The sequence below is a fragment of the Nicotiana sylvestris genome, chromosome 11 (genome assembly GCF_000393655.2).
Source record: "Nicotiana sylvestris chromosome 11, ASM39365v2, whole genome shotgun sequence".
Taxonomy (NCBI): domain Eukaryota; kingdom Viridiplantae; phylum Streptophyta; class Magnoliopsida; order Solanales; family Solanaceae; genus Nicotiana; species Nicotiana sylvestris.
Window position 1 is genome coordinate 73,003,285 of NC_091067.1, and position 21,185 is coordinate 73,024,469.

The 21,185-nt window shown below is 37.3% G+C and overlaps 1 protein-coding gene across 1 annotated transcript; it reads left to right on the plus strand.

Moving 5' to 3' along the window:
* Nucleotides 1-14,127: 14,127 nt before the first annotated feature.
* Nucleotides 14,128-15,968, plus strand: LOC104235687 (protein CURLY FLAG LEAF 2). The gene is made up of 2 exons (XM_009789498.2): nucleotides 14,128-14,551; nucleotides 15,275-15,968. Exons 1-2 carry the CDS (start codon nucleotides 14,339-14,341, stop codon nucleotides 15,785-15,787), a joined length of 726 nt encoding a protein of 241 aa, XP_009787800.1. The 5' UTR covers nucleotides 14,128-14,338; the 3' UTR covers nucleotides 15,788-15,968.
* Nucleotides 15,969-21,185: the final 5,217 nt, after the last annotated feature.

Genomic DNA, 21,185 nt, shown 5'->3' on the forward strand with positions numbered 1-21,185 from the left:
GAGCCACAAGATATTAAGCATTAATCACAAAGTGAACATAAGTCAAGAATACTAGATATAGGCGTCATGACGCATGCAATCCAATTTTTTAAAGGCATCATGATCAATTTGAAATCCCAATGAAGATACTACACATGCTATAGCATAATTATACTACTATCAAACAAGTCAAATGCACCTAAGTATCTCATCGATTTTTTTCCATTTATTTCCTAAAATTCCTACTCTACTGTAAAAGAAAATACTATCCGGTTCAAATTACATCCCATGGAAAAGAACCGATGCACAATGAAAAACTACGGGGGATTATTACTACCTCAAAAAATCTAAAAGATGTATTTTTTTTATTTTTAAATTTTTTTGGTATTTTTGGTTAGACTTTAATCCCTCAAGAAAACTATCTAGGAGATCCATCATTGGGAAAAGTTCAAATTTTTCTATTTTTTTTTAATTTTCCATGTTTAAGAAAAATATAAGGTACTAAAACTACTATTAAAATACTACACTCTTACGAAAACAAAAATAAGAAGTTAACATTTTTCTATCATACTACTACTAATCATCTAGATAAATTCTTCCACCCCATACTTAAAAGAGTGCAGTGCCCCTAATGCACCAATAAAGCAAAATAATAATGAGGGTGGACAAGAAACTCCCTGAGAGGCCAAAGGCCGACGCAATAGCAGCTCACGAGGTACTCAGACTTCCTCCAGGCATGGTCCTTTGTGCGGGTACGTCATACTAGTTCCAACCATCTGGCTCGCTTTTGCATACTTCCATTGACTTTTCTTCCTATACTCATAATCCTAAAAAAAATTAACACAACAAAAATAATAAAAATAATAAAATAAACAAAAATAAAAGAAAGCGATAAAGCTGGATTGCCTCCAAACAAGCGCCTAATTTAATGTCGCGGTACAACGTGAACCACTTTATGTCTCCACCTTGACCTTATGAATTGTGCCCTTGTCACTACCGAATTTCTCCCTCCGTGAACTGTCGTGACCGCACCTAGTCTCACGACTAGGTAAGCCTAATATTGCGAAAATAAAATAAAAATACAAAGATAACAGCTAACAGATATTGTTAATAAGCATAAACGATGCCACTTGGCATATACAATAATCACTTTCCCAAAACCTAGAATATCGCCAGTCACAAGCTACTAAGAAAAATCTTAACTGTTCTATACATCATTTCTACAAAAAAGAAAGGAAATGAAAATGGGATAGAGGGGGACTCCGGGGATCTGCGGAGACAGGCAGATGTACCTTGAAGCCTCCAATAAGCAGCAACGACTACAACTAGTGATAAGGCTGATACGACGAACCTGGATCTTTACATAAAAAATATGTGCAAGAAAGGGCATGAGTACACCACAACGGTACCTAGCAAGTGCCAAGCCTAACCTCAGTCGAGTAGTGACAAGATCAGGTCTGGACCCTATTGGTATAAATATAATGAAATAGGACAGAACGAAGTATTACAGTAAAATAAAAACAGGGATCTAACAGAAATAGAATTCAATGAAAATCGACAGCTCGGAACTCAGTATTAGCAACAGGGGATCTCCCGGGATACCATCCCGTAGTCCCAAACGTAAATGTGCAGGGGGAATCTCCCGAAATACTGTTCCGTAGTCCCAAAGTAAATATGCAGTGCTGGGGAATCTCCCGGAATACCGTTCCATAGTCCCAAAGTAAATATGCAGGACAAAGGGATCTCCCGGAATACCGTTCCGTAGACCCAAAGTAAATATGCAGCTCAACCAATATAAACAACAGTTACAACAAGAAAACTTACAGTTAGGACTAAGTTCAAATCAAAGAAAGCAGGTAATTTCACTAAACATGCTGCACAAAGTTTAAATAGGCAGTTAAAACACGTAGGCATGCTTTTCTAATCGAAACATGATAACACATATGCTAGTGTAGTTCCAACAAGGAGAAAACAGGTTACGACTTAGTAAAAAATAGAGTTTTACAACAAAATAGCTCGTGTACGTACTCGTCACCTTACGTACACGGCGCTCATATATCAAACAGTACAAAATCCTAAGGGGAATTCCCCCCACAAGGTTAGGCAAGCCAGTTACCTTGAACCAAGATCAAATCAATCCGTCACAATGCTCTTTCCACGAATATCTGGCTCTGGATGGCCCAAATCTAAACAAATCAATTATATAACGTAAATATAGCTACAAGCAATAAATCTAGATAACGAAATCAAAGCTAAGGCAAGAAAAATAGAAAAACACCCAATAACCCTCCCCCAGTCCACGTCTCGGAATCAGGTAAAAGTCATAAAATAGAACACTCATTCACTCACGAGTCTAACCATACCAAATTTACTCAAATTCGTTACAAAAATCTCGATCAAAATCCCAAATTTCGGCCTAAGAACCTTTCTCAAATTTCTCCAATTTTTCATCCCAAATCAGAAATTAAATGATAAAATTAATGATAGATTAGTGGGATATAACCAAAATCAAGGTAAGAATCGTTACCCAATTAATATCTCTAAAACTCCCTCAAATCTCGTCCAAATTCGAGCTCCGAAACTCGATTTTTGAAATGTTTATATTGCTTGCCCAGATTTCTTCATCGCGAACGCGACGACTCCCTCGCGTTCGCATAGGGTAACACTTTACTGATCCAAAAATACTTCTTCGCAAACGTGAAGGTCCTCTCACAAACGAGTACCCTCTATTTCCTGAAGCTTTGTGAACGCGACCAATACTACGAGAACACATAGAACAATCCAAATGGGACCCAGTTGTTCCATTTCCTCTGCGTGAACGCGATGCCATTCACATGTTCGCGATACGCTGATGGCCAACCCTTCGCTCATGAACGCGTCCCCATACTCGCGAACGGGAAGAGCAATTTCTAACCTAGCTCTTCTTCGTGAACGCGAGCTCCGGGAACGCGAAGAACAAATGTTTGCAACGAAAACTAGCAAAATCTGCTATCTCTCTAAGTCCAAAAATGACCCGTTGAGCATCCAAAATACACCCGAGGCCCCCGGGACGTCAACTAAATATACCAACCAATCCTAAAATACCATACAAACTTACTCGAACCCTCAAATCATTTCAAACAACGCTTAAAACACAAATCATCCTCCAATCCAAACTTAATGAAATAGAAACTTCCAAATTCGACAACCGATGCTGAAATCAACCAAACCATGTCCAGTTGACCCCAAATTTTGCACACAAGTCATATTCAACACTACAGATCTATTCCAACTTTTCGAATCCGATTTCCACCCCGATATCAAAAATACCACTACTAGCCCAAAACTCCAAAAATTTGTCTTGCCATTTCAAGCCTAAATGAGCTACGAACCTCAAAAACACAATCCGGCCATGCCCCTAAGCCCAAAATCACCCAACAGAGCTAACATAATCGACGGAATTCCATTCTGGAGCTGTCTTCACACTGTTCCAACTACGGTCCAAATTCTAAGACTTAAGCTTTCTTTAGGGACTAAGTGTCCCAAAACACTTCAAAAACCAAAATAAATCTTCCCGGCAAGTCACAATAGCAGAAAAGATACGGGAAAAGCGGTTAATAGGGGATCGGGCCTCTAGCTCTCAAAACGACCGGCCAGGTCATTATATCCTCCCCCTATTAAAATAATCATTCGACCTCGAATGAGCATAGAGACATACCTGAAGGGGTAAAAAGATGAGGATAATAGCTACGCATATCCTGCTCGGTCTCCCAAGTTGCCTCCTCGACCAGATGACCCCGCCACTGAACCTTTACTAATGCAATGTTCTTTGACCTCAGCTTTCGAACCTGCCTGTCCAAAATAGCCACTAACTCCTCAATATAAGATAGATCCTTGTCCAACTGGACTGAGCTGAAATCCCACACATGAGATGGATCACCGTGATATCTCCGGAGCATCGAAACATGAAATACCGGATGAACTCCTGCTAGGCTGGGAGGTAAGGCAAGCTCATACGCAACCTCCCCAACACACCGCAACACCTCAAATGGACCAATAAATCTTAGGCTCAGCTTGCCATTCTTTTCGAACCTCATAACGCCCTTCATAGGCGAAACCGAAGCAAGACCGCCTCTCCAACTCTAAATGAAACATCGCGAACCTTCCGGTCCACATAACTCTTCTGTCTGGACTGGGCTGTGCGAAGTCTATCCTGAATCACCTTAACCTTCTCCAAAGCATCCTGAACCAAGTATGTGCCCAATAATCTAGCCTCGCTCGGCTCGAACCAACCCATTGGGGACCGATACCGCCTATCATACAGAGCCTCATACAGTGCCATCTGAATGTTGGACTGATAACTATTGTTATAGGCAAACTCCACAAGTGGCAAGAACTGATCCCAAAAACCTCCAAACTCCATCACACACGCACAGAGAATATCCTCAAAAATCTGAATAGTGCACTCAAACTGTCCGTCCGTCTGGGGGTGAAATGATGTGCTCAACTCCACTCGAGTACCCAACTCCTGTTATACGGCTCTCCAGAACTGTGATGTAAATTGTGTACCTGGATCAGAGATGATGGATACCGCTATGCCATGATGTCTGACAATCTCACGGATATAAACTCGAGCCAGCTGCTCGGAAGAATAGGTAGTCATCATGCAAACTGCATCAAACTTCCGCTGAGTCCATGGGAGTCCAATAGCGAAATCCATAGTGATCCGCTCCCACTTTCACTCTGGAATCTCTAACTTCTGAAGCAATCCACCCGGACGCTAATGCTCATACTTCACTTGCTAACAATTTAGGCACCGAGCAACATGCTCTAATATATCCTTCTTCATCCTAGGCCACCAATAATGCTGCCTTAAGTCGTGGTACAGCTTCGCGGCACCGGATGAATAGAGTACCGCAAGTTGAGAGCCTCATGAAGAATCAATTCACGTAAACTATCCACATTAGGCACACATAGCCTGCCCTGCATCCTCAATGCACCATCATCCCCAATAGTAACCTTCTTGGCATAACCATGTTGGACCGTGTCCTTAAGGACAAGCAGATGGGGGTCATCATACTAATGCTCCCTGATACGATCATAAAGAGAAGACTGGGTGACCACACAAGCCAATACTCGACTAGGCTCAGAAATATCCAATCTCACAAATTGGCTGGTTAAGGCCTGAACATCCAACGCCATGGGCCTCTCCGCTGCTGATAGAAGCTAAACTCCCCAAACTCTCTGCCTGGTGACTCAAAGTATCGGCCACCACATTGGCCTTTCCTAGGTGGTACAAAATGGTGATATCATAATCCTTAAGCAGCTCTAACCACCTCCTCTGATGCAAATTAAGATCCTTCTGCTTGAACATATGCTACAAACTCTGGTGATTAGTATAGATCTCATAAGGGAAACCGTACAAATAGTGCTCAAGGTCATGGACATGATAGTTCTTTTCATTCACCTTCAGTTATCTAGACATGTAGGCAATCACCCTATGGTCCTGCATCAGCACCGCGCCGAGGCCAACTCGTGACACATCACAATAAACTATATAAGACCCCGAACTTGAAGGCAATACTAATACTGGATTGTAGTTAAAGCTGTCTTGAGCTTCTGAAAGCTCTCCTCACACTCCTCTGTCCATCTGAATGGAGCACCCTTCTGGGTCAGCCTAGTCATAGGTGCTGCAATAGATGAGAATCCCTCAACAAATCAATGGTAATAGCCCGCAAAACCAAGAAAGCTTCAGATCTCTGTAGCTGAGGACGGTCTGGGCCAACTCTTCACTACCTCCACCTTCTTTGGATCCACCTTGATCCCTTCACTCGACACCACGTGATCCAAAAATGCCATGGAAAAATCCAACCAAAACTCACATTTTGAGAACTTTGCATATAATTTCTTCTCTCTCAAAGTCTGAAGCATTGTCCCAGGTTCTCCTCATGATCTTCCCGACTCCCGGAGTACACCAAAATGTAATCAATAAAGACAATGACGAACGAGTCAAGATAAGGCCGAAATACACTGTACATCAAATGCATAAATGCTGCTGGGGCGTTGGTCAGCCCAAATGACACAATAAGGAACTAGTAATGACCATACCGAGTCCTGAAAGCAGTTTTCGGGATATCTGGCTCCCGAATCTTCAGCTGATGATAACCTGAATGCAAATCAATCTTGGAAAATACTCGGGCACCTGTAACTGATCAAATAGGTCATCAATATGAGGTAAAAGATATCGGTTCTTCATTGTAACTTTGTTCAACTAGTGATAATCAATGCACATACGCATAGAACCATCCTTTTTCTTCACAAACAAGACAGGAGCACCCCAGGGTGACATACTGGGCCAAATGAAGCCCTTATCAAGCAATTCCTATAAATGTTCCTTCAACTCCTTCAACTCAAGAGGGGTCATACGATAAGGAGGAATAGAGATGGGTTGAGTGCCCATCAACTAATCAATGCCAAAATCAATATCTCTGTCAGCAGTATTCCCGGAAGATCAGCTGGAAACACATCAGGGAAATCTCTCACTACTAGGAAAGACTCAACTGTAGGGGTATCAATATTGACATCTATCATATAAGCTAAATACGCGTCACACCCCTTCTCAACCATTCGTTGAACTTTAAGAAATGAAACAACTCTGCTGGAAGTGTAATCTAAGGTACCCCACCACTCTAATTGTGGTAAACCTAGCATAGCCAGCATCACGGTCTTGGTGTGATAATCAAGAATAGCATAATGGGGAGACAACCAGTCCATGCCCAAGATAACGTCAAAAGCTACCATGCTGAGCAATAATAAATCGGCTCTGGTCTCAAAACCACCAAGAGTAATCAAACACGACCGATAAACATGATCCACAACAAGAGAATCTCCCACATGAGTAGACACATAAATAGGGGAATCTCAAAGAATCCTGAGATACAGCCAAATATGGGGCAAAATAAGAGGACACGTATGAATAAGTGGAGTCTAGATCAAATAGAACAAATGCATCCCTATGACAGACCAGAACAATACCTGTAATGACAGAATCGGAAGCAACATCATCTGTATGAGTCTAAAGAGCATAGTATCGGGCTTGACGTCCCCCTTCTAGGGCGACCTCTACCTTACCGACCCCGGACTCGAGCTAGGTGAGCAGGTGGGGTGGCAACTAGTGCCCTAATCATAGCCTGGGAACCTTGTGGAGCACGTTGTGGCTGAGAAGTCTGTAGAGGTGCACCCCTCCTAAGTCTGGGGCAATCCCTCACCATATGACGAGTGTTGCCACACTCAAAATAAGTTCTGGGAAGACGTGGCAGCTGTGACTAGCTCAGGCCAGGTCTGCTAGACTGACTGTTGATAGCACACCGTGCAAAAGTCACACTAGATACTGGAGGTACATAATAAGGCTCCTGAGGTCTAGGAGGAGCTGGAATACCACTGGAGACTGGAAGAGCTGAATTAACAGGGTGACTCACATAACCCCTACCATGACAAACTACAACTGGGGCACAGTAACCAGAATAATGGCTCGACTCTCGAGACCTTTTGGCCTCTCTCTCCTCCCTATATCGAGCAAGCATGACCTCCACTCTCCTTGCAATACTCAACACCTGCTGATATGGGATATCTATCTCTAACTCCTAGTCTATGCTAGTCCTGATGCTGGGAATGAGTCCCTCAATAAACCTACAGACCCTCTCTCGAACTGTAGAAACCAAGGCTAGTGCATGTCTAGAAAAGTCACTAAAACGAACTACATACTCTGAAATAGACATAACATCCGGGCGCAACTGCTCAAACTCCATGCGGTATGCATCCCTGAGGCTCTGAGGGACATACTCTCTGAAAAACATGTCCGAGAACTGAGTCCATGTAAAGGAAGCTGCCTAAGCCAGACTGTCCAACTCGTAAGCACGCCACCACTGATAGGCTGCTTCTCAGAGCTGAAAGGCAGTGAAAGAAACCCCACTCGACTCTGTTATGCCCATAATGCGGAGGATACAATAGCACTCCTCAAGAAATCCCTGAGCATCCTCTGATGCTAGACCATTGAATGTAGAAGGGTCGTACTTGTTATACCTCTCAAGCCTATGCTGCTCATCCTCTAAAGCTGTTGCCCTATCCTCGGGCTGAACTAGGGATACAGGTGGTACTGGTATAGCCTCTAGAATCTGATCAACCTTAAACCACTGCTCAAAAGTGCGGGAGGCAGGAGGCGGGAATTTGTGCTCCTCCTCCGGCCTGAGATATGGCTGCAGCAAGGGGAATCAACCCTGCATGAACTGTGATAGGGTCTCCTGAAGAGCCGGAGTAGAAGTAGTAGGCGTATCAGGTGCCTGTGCTCCGACTGGAGCTACTGATGGCTCCTCTACAGCAGCTCGCACGGGTGCTCTAGCTGCACCACATGTACGTCCTCGACCTCTACCCCAGCCCCGACCTCGGGCGGCTCTAACAAGAGGCGTGGGTGCCTGGTCATCTCAGGTAGCACGTGTCCTCACCATCTGTGAGAGAATAGAAGACCGAAGTTTAGAATTTAGAAGTCAATAATCTCGCACGACAAAGAATAAAATGAAGTGGAATTTTCCTAACAGTTCCATAGCCTCCCGAAGATAGGTACAGACGTCTCCGTACCGATCCGCGTGACTCTAATAAACTGGCTTGTGACTCACGACTCCTATGGACCTAGAGCTCTGATACTAACTTGTCACGACCCAATTTCTCCCTTCGTAAACTGTCATGATGGCACCTAGTCTCTACGACTAGGTAAGCCGAATATTGTGAAAATGAAATAAAAACACAAAGATAACAGCTAACAGATATTGTTAATAAACAAGAACGGTGCCACTCGGCATATACAATAATCACTTTCCCAAAACCCAAAATATTGCCACTCACAAGCTACTAAGAAAAATTTGAACTGTTCTATACATCATTTCTACAGAAAATAAGGGAGATTGACATGGGGATAGAGGGCGACTCCGAGGATCTGCGGGTGTGGGAAGATGTATCTTGAAGTCTCCAATAAGCAGCATCGACTGCAACTAGTGATGAGGCCGATACGACGAACCTAGATATGCAAACGAAAAATATGTGCATGAAAGGGCATGAGTACACCACAACGGTACCCAGTAAGTGCCAAGCCTAACCTCGGTCGAGTAGTGACGAGATCAAGTCTGGACACTACTGGTATAAATATAACGAAATAAGATAGAATGAAGTATTATAGTAAAATAAATATGGGGATCTAACAGGAATAGAATTCAATGAAAACGGACAGCTCAGAACTCAATATTAGCAACAGGGGAACTCCCGGAATATCGTCCCGTAGTCCCAAACGTAAATGTGCAGGGCGAATCTTCTGGAATACCGTTCTGTAGTCCAAAGTAAATATACAGTGCTGGGGGATCTCCCAGAATACCGTTCCGTAGTCCCAAAGTAAATATGCAATACATGGGGTTCTCCTGGAATACCGTTCCGTAGTCCTAAAGTAAATATGGAGCTCAACAAATACAAACAATAGTTACAACATGAAAACCTAGAGTTAGGACTATGTTCAAATCGAAGAAAGCAGGTAATTTTACTAACCATGTTGCACAAAGTTCAAATAGGCAGTTAAAACACGTAGGCATGCTTTTTTAATCGAAACAGGATAAACATATGCTAGTGTAGTTCTAACAAGGAGAAAATAGGTTATGAGTTAGTGAAAAATGGAGTTTTACACTAAATAGCCTGTGTACGTACTCGTCACCTCATGTACATGGCACTCTTATATCAAACAGTACCAAATCCTAATGGGAGTTCCCCAACACAAGGTTAGGCAAGTCACTTACCTCGAACCAAGCTCAAATCAATCCGTCACAATGCTCTTTCCACGAATATCCGGTTCCGAATGGTCCAAATCTAGACAAATCAATTACATAACATAAATATAGCTACAAGCAACTAATCTAGCTAACGAAATCAAAGCTAAGGCAAGAAAAATAGAAAATCGCCCAAAAAACCTCCCCGGGTCTACGTCTCGAAATCGGGTAAAAGTCACAAAATACGAACACCCATTCACTCACGAGTCTAACCATACCAAATTTACTCAAATCCGATACCAAAATCTCGATCAAAACCCCAAATTTCGGCCTAAGAACTTTTTTCAAATTTCTCTAATTTTTCATCCTAAATCCGAAATAAATGATAACATTAATGATAGATTAGTGGGATATAACCAAAATCAAGTTAAGAATTGTTACCCAATTGATATATCTAAAAATCCATCAAAATCTCATCCAAATCCGAGCTTTCAAACTCAAGTTTTGATAAAAATGCTAACCCTTGATTTTTGAAATGTTTATACTGCCTGCCCAGATTTCTTCATCGCGAACGCGTCGACTCCCCTGCGTTCGCGTAGGGTAACACTTTACTGATCCAAAAATACCTCTTCGCGAACATGAAGGTCCTCCCGCGAATGCGTACCCTCTATTTCCCGAAGCTTCACAAACGCGACCAATACTATGTGAACGCGTAGAACAATCCATAGGGGACCCAGTTATTCCATTTCCTCTACGCAAACGCGATGCCATTCACGCATTTGCGATACATTGATGGCTAACCCTTCGCGAACGCGTCCCCATACTCGCGAACACGAATATCAATTTCTCTTCCTGACCCAGCTCTTCTTCGTGAACGCGAACTCCTCTTCGCGTACGTGAAGAACAAATGTCTGCAACAAAAACCAGCAAAATTTGCTATCTCTCTAACTCCAAAAATGACACGCTGAACATTTGAAACACACCCGAGGCCCCCGGGACCTCAACCAAACATACCAACAAATCCTAAAACACCATACAAACTTAGTCGAGCCCTCAAATTACATCAAACAACGCTAAAAACACAAATCATCCTCCAATCCAAACTTAATGAACTAAAAACTTCCAAATTCGACAACCGATTCCGAAACCAACCAAACCGCGTTCGTTGTTGCTCGATCTTTCCGGTACCTGTTCGGTTCGAGAAGCCGTTTCCTGTGTTTCAGTTCTTGGAGTTTTTTGGTGGCTTTGCAGTTGAGTAATTGCTAGCTGTTTTGCCTGCAACATTTCAAAAATGACGTGAAGGCTAACCTCTCGTTCCTCCCGAACTGGGGTTTTCTGAGCCTTTTGTTGGTCTTCTTGGAGTATACTTCTGTTAGTGTGGGAGCTTATATCGACGTGTTGGCCGTTGCGTGAGACTACATCCACGGGACTTGGTTGTGGTGCATCCTCAGGGTTTCGTGGTACACCAATACCTGGAACATCTACACCATTCTCTCCATGGTCCTCAAGACCGTTGTTTTCATATGCGTTCACTGAGTTAGACATTTTGACATGAAATCAAAGATTCTTGGACAAGAAAAAGTGTAAAAGATAACTTGCGTTATATAGTAAACCAACAAGAAAATAATCACTATTAGTTTTAGCCCCATGGTGGGCGCCAAATTGTTTACCTTGAAAATGGTAATGATAATTAGATTTGATTCTGTGGTTTTAAAAATACATAATTTATTTTTATGCTAGTTGTTAGGCAATAGATGCTAAATGTGAGACTAGAAAATAAGATAAGAGCTTGAAGACAGTGTGTCGAGCAAACCGAGTAACTGAAAATTGGGGCCTCGAGCTGGCCTAAACGGGGCCTCGAGGCTAAGCTAAGCGTTAGGCTGTGAACGGCCGATGAAGGACTAACAATTCTAAGAGCTTTGATAAAAGCTCTTTATGATCAATAATAAGTAATAAGTCAAGAACAATTAATGAAAAACAATAAATGTAAGCAATAAATGTAAGTAATAGAATCAAGGGAGAATGTGTTTAAATTAGAAAGTAGAGAATGTTTTTGTATTGAATGTTGTGCGTTACAAAATGACAAGGGTCCCCTTTATATATAAGGGGGAATCCCAACATAGTACAGACGCATTTATTACAATGATCTGAGGCTGGTACAGCCATTTAATGCCACAGTACGGGCTTGAACTAGCCTAATTGACTTGGTCAGTTTTAATCACGTGCCTTGGAAGCTTTCCGCTTGTCCATCATAGCCATTGATTTGCACTACCTCGAGGTCGATCATTGAAACCCTTGGGTTAGAACCTCGAGCTGAGCCTCGAGGCTTCAGGGGGAGGTCTTATGAAGCGCCATAATGGCCCTAAAATCGGAGAGTCCGATTTTAGCCGTATACAAATTCCTTAATATTTGAAAAACCATCCAAAAAAATCAAATCAATTCGCGTATTAGATTATTGTAGTAAGATTAGCTAAATGCGATTAAGAATGCCAATCAAATATGTGATAAAGTAATAGAAAATTCTATACCAAGTTTATTTCATGTCATCCCTTAAACTAAACGAGTTTTTAGAGTATTGAAAAACGATTTGATTACACACTGTTTTTAACTTCAACAATGTAAATACAATAGCATATTGTATAATAACTATATCTCAATTTCAAGCTGGGTGAAATATAGGGTGTGTTTGGTAGAAAATATTTTCATGGAAAATGAGTGGCTTTATCACTTATTTTCACTTGTTTGATTGGTTGGTGAGTGAAAAAAAATTTCCGAAAAATATTTTCTGGTGTTTGGTTGGAGAGTAGAAAATATTTGTTTATGCTACTCCCCTCACCCCCTTCCCCCAAGTTCTCATGTTTCACGTGCTCCCCCTCCCTCCCCCCACCCCCCCCCCAAAAAAAATACCCAACATTGTGAGGACTCTCTTCTTCCAGAATTAAATTATTCTTCTAAAATTTCACACAAACGACAAGAAACTAATGTGATGCTTTACTTTTTTATGCAAAAATAATGTTGAAATTTGTGCTCCATTACTAAAAAAAAATACTGTTGAAAATGAAAGTACTATTTCTACAATATGAAAATAAAGTACTCAAATTGTTAAAATGAAAGAAAATACTTTTTTTACTTCATGAAAAGAAAATACTCATTTTGTTGAAATGAAAGAAAATACTTTTTACTACATTATTTTATTGAAATAAAAGAAAATACTTTTTTTTATATCATGAAAAGAAAGTATTTTTTTGTTAAAATAAAATTTTTATATCATAAATAGAAAATACTCATTTGTTAAAATAAAAAAAATACTATATTTATAACATGAAAAAGAGTACTATTAATAATGTTACTATGTGGGCGAGGGGCGAGGTGGGGTGCAAGTGCAGGTGTGGGTGTTGGTGTGGGGGCGGGTTAGTGTGAATGGGGAATAGGGTAGGAAATGTTGAAAAAGAGTTTAGGAAAATATTTTTCATGTCTTGAATCTTGATAGGGAAATCATTTCCTCCAATTGGAGGAAAATGAGCTCACGAAGAAAATATTTTTCATAATATTTACGCCAACCAAATATTAAAAAATTGAAAAATATTTTTTTCCTACCAAACACACCCATATATTTATTGACTTTTCATCATTCTCCATTTTTAATCATCATAGTGAGGGGTCGTTTGGTAGGGCGTATAAGAATAATGCTAAATAAGGTGCATTAGTAATGCAGGGGTTAGTAATGCAAGCATTAGTTATACAGAGATTATTTCTTATGCATTATTTGGTGTGGTGTATTAAAAATTAAAATGCATTGCATAATTTTAAAGAAATTTAATTGTTTACAAAAATGCCTTCCATATTCTTTAACTTAAGGGACTTTAAGGATAATTTTGTCTTTAATCATGCTAATGCATGTATTAATAGCCTTTGTATAGCTAATGTCATGGTTTTTTATGCATTAATTATACATAGGATAATACCAAATAGAGTGTATAACTAATGCTTGTAGCAGTTATACATAAATTGAAAAAGTGTACCAAATAAAGCATTACTAATACACAAAGCTAATGCATGTATTATTGCTTTCTGAACTTAAAATGAAAAGAAAAAAAGTAAAATAAAAGGGAAGAGTAAAAGAAGACGTAATACGAAAGAAAAGACCAAAAACTAATAAAAGAGAGATTGAGAACAATTAATGAAGGGGAGGGAAGGGAGAGCTAAAAAGGGGTAGGAGTGTTAATGAAAAAATGTTTGCAATTAAAGCAGAGCTAGCTGGTGGTGGACGAGTGCCATATTTGCATTTATTGCCGCCATTACTGACGGTGACGGCCCTTTCCTTCACTCCAAATCCCATTAATTAGTATCCACATAATGCCAAATCACAACTATTATTATTATTAATATTATTTTAAAATTTCCCTTTTTATAGTACCACCAGTTTTATGAATAAGGGCCTCCGTCTACTCACTCACTTGTTGCAGCCCATTAATTTATTTATAAAAACCCTCTTCCCAACTTAAATTTCTTCTGCCCTTTAGATTTTTCAAAGTCGTTTCCTTTTCTCTATTCTCTATTCTCCGCACGATTTCTCGATGATGGCGGCTGAAGTTAGCTCTCTGGTTAGGATTATGAACTCAGCTGGTGGTGGTGGGTTGAATGAGTCATTGTCTTCATCATCTTCAGTGAATAAATCAACGGTGTTGATCACACGGGACTTACTCGGGGGTTGTCGTTCTCTTGATTCGAAGGAATTGGACCTCGACTTGCAGGTTCCTTCTGGCTGGGAAAAGCGCCTCGACTTGAAGGTACCAATCATTTGCTAACTCCTATTTTCCCTAAAGAAATGAAACTGATGATTGTTGCGTATACTGTTGATTTCCCCTGTTTTCTTTTGTAGAATCTGTCGTTTTGTTTAACTTGCTGCTACTTCCATGATTATTTTAAATCAGAATTAATCATTCTTATTAAATATAGTTCCACTCCGTTGGCTTTAGCAGCATTTAGTATTGGAATTGATTACAGAGGGAATTTATCTTTCACCGTAATGTCTATCTGATCTTAATTATCTTACCATATATCTTGCTAAATTATTCTCTGTCCCAATTTCAGATTTTGAGTGTAACTTTTTAGTTAATGTTGATCGTAATTCAAACACGTACAGTGTCTTTATGTTACATGGTCGCAGCATTAAGTACTCTCACGTTAAGGGCTAATTCTCTTCTGTATGTTTTGTATGTCCATTTTATTATTCTATCTATGTGAGGAAAACTGTTTTATTAGTATAAGAAAATAATTTAAAGCATTTATGCTAGCTTGGCTTGGTTTCTCTGATGTTTTAACGTGAAAATGAATCATTCCTTTAGTGAGCTATTTGATCATCTCATTATTTTGACATAGTGAGGTGTTATCTTTGTTTTGCGTTGTAACATGATAGTAGACCGTTTGATTTGTTTTTCTATCTTCTTTCCACTGAATCATCGCAATGATGTAACATTCTAATTGTAAAGTACATTTTTCATTTGAAACAGTCAGGAAAAGTATATTTACAGAGGTGCAATTCTTCAAATTCTTCGTCGACGACCATGGAACAGAAGCAACAAAACCATCAAACAGTTGGAAAGCTTCAAGACCTTAATTTCCCTCCTGCATCAAAGCAGCCACTCAACCTCTTCGATGAACCCAACTTAGACCTTAAGCTGCTTCCTTCATCATCCACTTCACCATCATCATCTAGTTATCACAGCGTATGCACCCTGGAAAAAGTGAAATCAGCTCTGGAAAGAGCAGAGAAACAAACAACCCGGAAACGCTCAATATCAGTGTCAATGTCATCATCTCCAACTTCGAATTCCTCATCCTCAATCGTGGATACAGAGATTGATCAAGACAACCTATGCCCTTCCCTTGCTGCTGGTTGCCCAAGTTGCCTTCTTTACGTGCTAATATCAAAGAATGATCCTAAATGCCCTCGATGCCATACTGTCGTTCCATTACCTGTGGCAATGAAGAAGCCTCGGATTGATCTTAATATATCCATATGAGAGTGAAGAAGCAAGAAATCATTTTGATATTTTTTGTAAAGATAAAAGATATAGTCTTGTAAGTTATAGAATGGTATATACATGTTTCAAGGGATGGATGTTCCTTCTTGGTAGTGTAGAATATAAAATCACCATATCCTCATTTATGTTGATTAATAATACATGCTTGAACATTATTCAATTTTTTGGCTATCTGCATGCACTACTAGTGGTAGAACAGTCAAGTCATGTCAATGGAATGTGCAGAAATTGTGTGGCCATTTGCTGTTGTTTGGAAATCTTGGCATTCTGGCATCTACCTGTGATTTTTGAATTGTTCGGAAGAAAGCTTGTATAAGATATGGAAGCCTTGCCTTAGATACGCAAATGTACATAATTGTTGGTATTTTTCTGTTAGAGGAAGGTGTCGGAGGAACTCATTGCAAACAGGATAGAGTATAACCGCTTGAAGGGGTTTCTGTCATTAATCTACCAAGCATTAATGCACAGCCAAATAGTGGCCCTTAGTTTTAAATCGGTCAAACTTTCTTCTTTATTTGCTCAATCCAAATTCTGTAATGCAATTCATTTCGAGATTCTGAGGAAATGTAGAGAAACTCTTATTTTCTTCTTATTTCTACACTATGGTATATTAATTTAGAAAGAACATGATATTGTATCCTCGAATGTTATCGAAAATATTAATTCTGAACGACCATAAAATTGTTCTCAAAGCACAGGGAAAGAGTATAAACTGTTGTAGGGTTTAAGGCTTTAATGGTCAGTAGGCAGTTGTTTAATTGAACAAAGGGAGCTGGGACTTGGATCATTATCCATTTTGCCCTCGCGCTTTCTGAAAACTATGACTATTTAAGAAAGTATGTCAAATCAAAATAATTTTGTAATCAATGATACTTACATTTCCCTTTCAAACATTAAGTACAAATACCTAATTTCTTAGAATGAGCTTAAATCCTTTTCTTCAATCACATTCGCTATTAATTTTTCTGGCTATATTTTAATGTGGTTGCTGGCTTGTTGCTCATGACGAATAGGGCAACTTTGGTAATTTTTGTCTTTTACTTTTTCACTTTTACTTGTCCATTATTACTTTGCACACCCCTAATAACTACTAAATAAAGTGCATAATTTACCATGATACCCATATTAATTTTATACGCTCCTAAATGTGTAGTTTTAATGTCTTCTTTAAATTTTGTTAAAATAAATGTGAAAAAATATCACCAAATAAGGAAAACTAATGAGTTGTAGCAGTAAAAGATACTCCCTCCGGTCCAAAATAAGTGAATTTTTTGGCTTTTTTCTTGTGGTCCAAAATAAGTAATTTTTCCAGATTTCAAGAATGAATTAATTATTTTTTTCCTACATTGCCCTTGGAGTAATTAATGTTGGAGTATGTGTTATGAGTGTTTATGTGAAGAGATAGTAAAGGTTAATATGGTCAATTCCATTGCTAATTAATGTTAAAAGGTGAATTTCTTAATATGTATGAAAACAACCAAAAAATCACTTATTTTGGATCGGATGGAGTAAATATTACTCCCTCCGTTCCAATTTATGTGAACCTGTTTGACTAAGCACGGAGTTTAAGAAAAAAATGAAGATTTTGGAATTTGTGGTCCTAAACAAGTTAAAAAGGGGCCCAGAGTATTTGTGTTGTTATAAAATCTTCTCGTTAAGGGTATAATTATAAGTTTAAGCTAAATTATTTCCAAATCTAAAAAGAAATTTTTTTTAACGGATCAAAGAGGAAACAGGTTCACATAAAGTGGAACGGAGAGAATAGTATTTTAATATTCTTTTTATGGTTATATTTTGCTCGCTATGGTAAGGAAAATCGGGTAATATGTATTCTCAGTTTTGTTTTTAACTACTAAAATTAGATTAGTTGGTTTGATGTGAACACGGTGCAAATAAATGTTTACCATAGGACTGGTATGTACGCGCTATAGAATGAGTTTAGAGAGTGTCTGGTCTTGGAAATAGAGTTGGAGTGTAAAGAAAGATAAACCATTTTAACTGTGGATGAATTAATCTTAAAGTCAGATACATAAATGGAGTTGCAATTGATGTGGGAGCCTGCATATAATAAGAAGACTATAATAAAAGCATTCTGCTTCATAAATTAAATGGTTGAATGAAGTTTCCATCCACCTACATTTAGAGTTGATGACTTGCTTCTTTGGTTCAACTTAATTGCCACATTTACTATACATTTTCAATTTTGCACCTAACTATCATTAAATACCTATCGTTTGTTACGTCTTTTAAAACCTCACACACCTACCGCCCTACTATCTTTCTAATGATCTCTATCTTCTTTTACCATATTTTTCACATTTGTTTTAACTTTTTTTTTTGTTGCTTTTCCTACAAATTGCAATTGCTTAAGATGGGTGGAGCATTTATTGATTTGCCAAATGAAATTTGGTCTCTGCCATTTGCTTATCAGTCAAAATCTATTAAATACGCCGTGAATTTCTGCATTTTTTATAGAGTAAATCCTAATGAATCTCTTTGACTTCTTAGAGTTAAGAAATTACTCCTTCACTTTTTCAATCGATGAAGAATCCCATGAGATAACGTTAATCATCATATCACCCACAAACCATTTGAATACCTACTATTGCTATTTTTCTTTCCTTCTTAAAATTTGACCAAGGTATATGTGAGAGAATCGTTAAATAACAAAAACGAAAGAACTTTTTTCACACAATTGACTAGTTGAAATAAAAGCTATGGCTAATTATGCTAAATACTCCTATAATATAACTGCCGTGGAAACTACCTCTGGTAGAAATGCAGGGCGGAGGCCCCCTAAATCCGCCCCTGCATCGGACTGCCCTTTTACTCCTATAATATAACTCAGTTTTGGATAAGCCCCTTATACTTTAAAATCAAATATTTACACGCTCTATCCATACTATATTAAAAGCACGAAAGCTTTTAACAAAATGTCGTTCACCTTTTTTACCCTTTAAAAATATATTTTACATTGGATAAAATTATAAAATTAAAAAACTTACCTAATATTTAGGAGTTCGAAATAAAATAAGTTGTTTTCCAATATAATTCTCTGTTGGAGATCTTTTCTTAATAAAGGCACAAAATATTAAGAAAATAAAAAATATATATAAAAAGAATAGGAGGAAAGTTTCTTTTCCAACAAGGAAACTTCACGATTTTTTTTTTTTTGTTCTTTGTCCTTATATTTAATCATACGAGACCAATGTTATATCTTTATTTTCCTTTCATATGAACAATTTGCTGTTGTTAAAATTTTAATCATATTTCTTTAGAAGCTTGGTTGGTAAACCCTTTTTTTCTACTCTTAAAATTAACTACGACATGCTACAAAGAATATCTACCATTAGGTTTTGAAATAATAATTATTATTGGAAAAAATAGTACTGCTTTATTTATGATTTTTTTTTTAAATTATCATTTGTTAAGAATGAAATAGAACCAAGATAGAAGTATCATTTAAATTTAATACATAATCCCGTTAAATAGATGAAATAGACTTTGTTTTTTGGTAAAAATAAAACTAATAATATTATTAAGAAAATTTAATACATAATTTACTGAAGATAAGAATTAGCTCGAAATTCATCTTGTAGATAATGTGTAGCTAATTCGTCGCTAAATAGAATTAGCGATGAATTTTTATTTTGTAACTTCATATGTTGTTCATTGCTAATTCTTTTTCTTTTTGCAGCTGGCCTTTCTAGAATACATGGTACCTAAATGATCATGTTGATATAAAATTAAAAACAAAAGAAGGGGATACATAATAGAATTGAGCTTCCAATATTATCTTTATTACATTGCTATCATGCTTAACTATATATTCACTACTTTATTAACTAAATAGGATTAATATTCATCATTTTGAAAAGCTTATATTTTCTAAATTTTATTTTATCATTCAAACATGTTGTTTAATAATATTTATGAATTTTTAAAAAATGATATATACTGATATATGGTACTCGCACATATCCTAAAAACACGAATGCTTTTAGCGAAATGTCGTTCGTCTTTTTTACCCTTTTAAAATAAAATATACTAGACAAAATAGCCATTTGATTATTCTCCAAGCTAATACCTATGAGTTTTAAATTAAATCAAATTTATTACGTATTAAGTTTTTCCTTAATTGGATTAAGTAAGAGGTCCTTATAATTAGTACTTTAAAATTATTAAAGTTTTACTTTATATAAATTTTACAATTAAAGTATGATTAAATAACACCAAATCTTTATGCGTATGAATTTTCTCCACTTGAACATTTTTAGTGCAAAACAGATTGTACAATTCTTTTAGGTAAAAAATTATGATGTAAACAAAAGAAAATAAAGAAAAAATTAAAGAAAGAGGAAGCATTTTGCTTTGTCATTTATTCCAAATGAGTTATTAACCTAGAAATACTATGAGTAGTCTATGTGAGATTGGTCCACTGACTATTAATTTTATTATTCGATTAATAATTTATTTAGATATAAATAACAATATAGATTTTAAAACATAATTAGAAAAAATAATTACAAAATATTAATAATAGCAAGATAAAGAGAGAAATAAAAGTGATTGACAAATATCATTTACTAACCCTACGACACATATAAAATGCAAAAGTTTGATTTTTTATCGTTTGACAAAAGATTGTTCGTGGATAAAAATATAGCTATCATTAACTACTTAATATATGGTATGAACTAATATTAATAATTTGAATTCTCAAAAGAAAATTATTTCTTTTAGTAATTAAAAAAGATAATTAAATATTTGAATTTAAAAAAATTAGAATATAAAACAATCATCTATAGTATTAATAATTAAATTGGTTAAAATACAAACTTTAAGAAATAAGGATGAAATAATAGAAGACAAAATGTATTCATAAAGAGATGTCAGGTGAGACACAATTTAATATATTTGTAAATCATATTACTCCATTTATTTCAATTTAGATGACACATTTTGCTTATTGAGAATTAATCTAACCAAATTTGAAGCTAAATTAGATTAGTTCAACTTAATTTTTTAAAATTTAAATTTAAATATTCAAAAACTATAAGAAAAAATACTATAAGTTATAATTTATCTCATGTCAATACGATAAAAAAAAAGATATTTTAAAATATTAGTCAAAGGCCACACAGGTTGACTCTCGATAAGCCAAATGAGTCATATAAATTGAAATGAAGGGAGTATAAGATACGTAAAATTATAAAATAATGTACAACTAATTTAACTAAATTCATCATCTATGCATATTCAGAAGATATTGAATACAATTACTAATCCAGAAGATATTGAATACAGTTACTATGTTAGTGTGAGAAAAATTATTTTCATCACTTAAAAAAATATTTTATTTTATTTTAACGTCAAT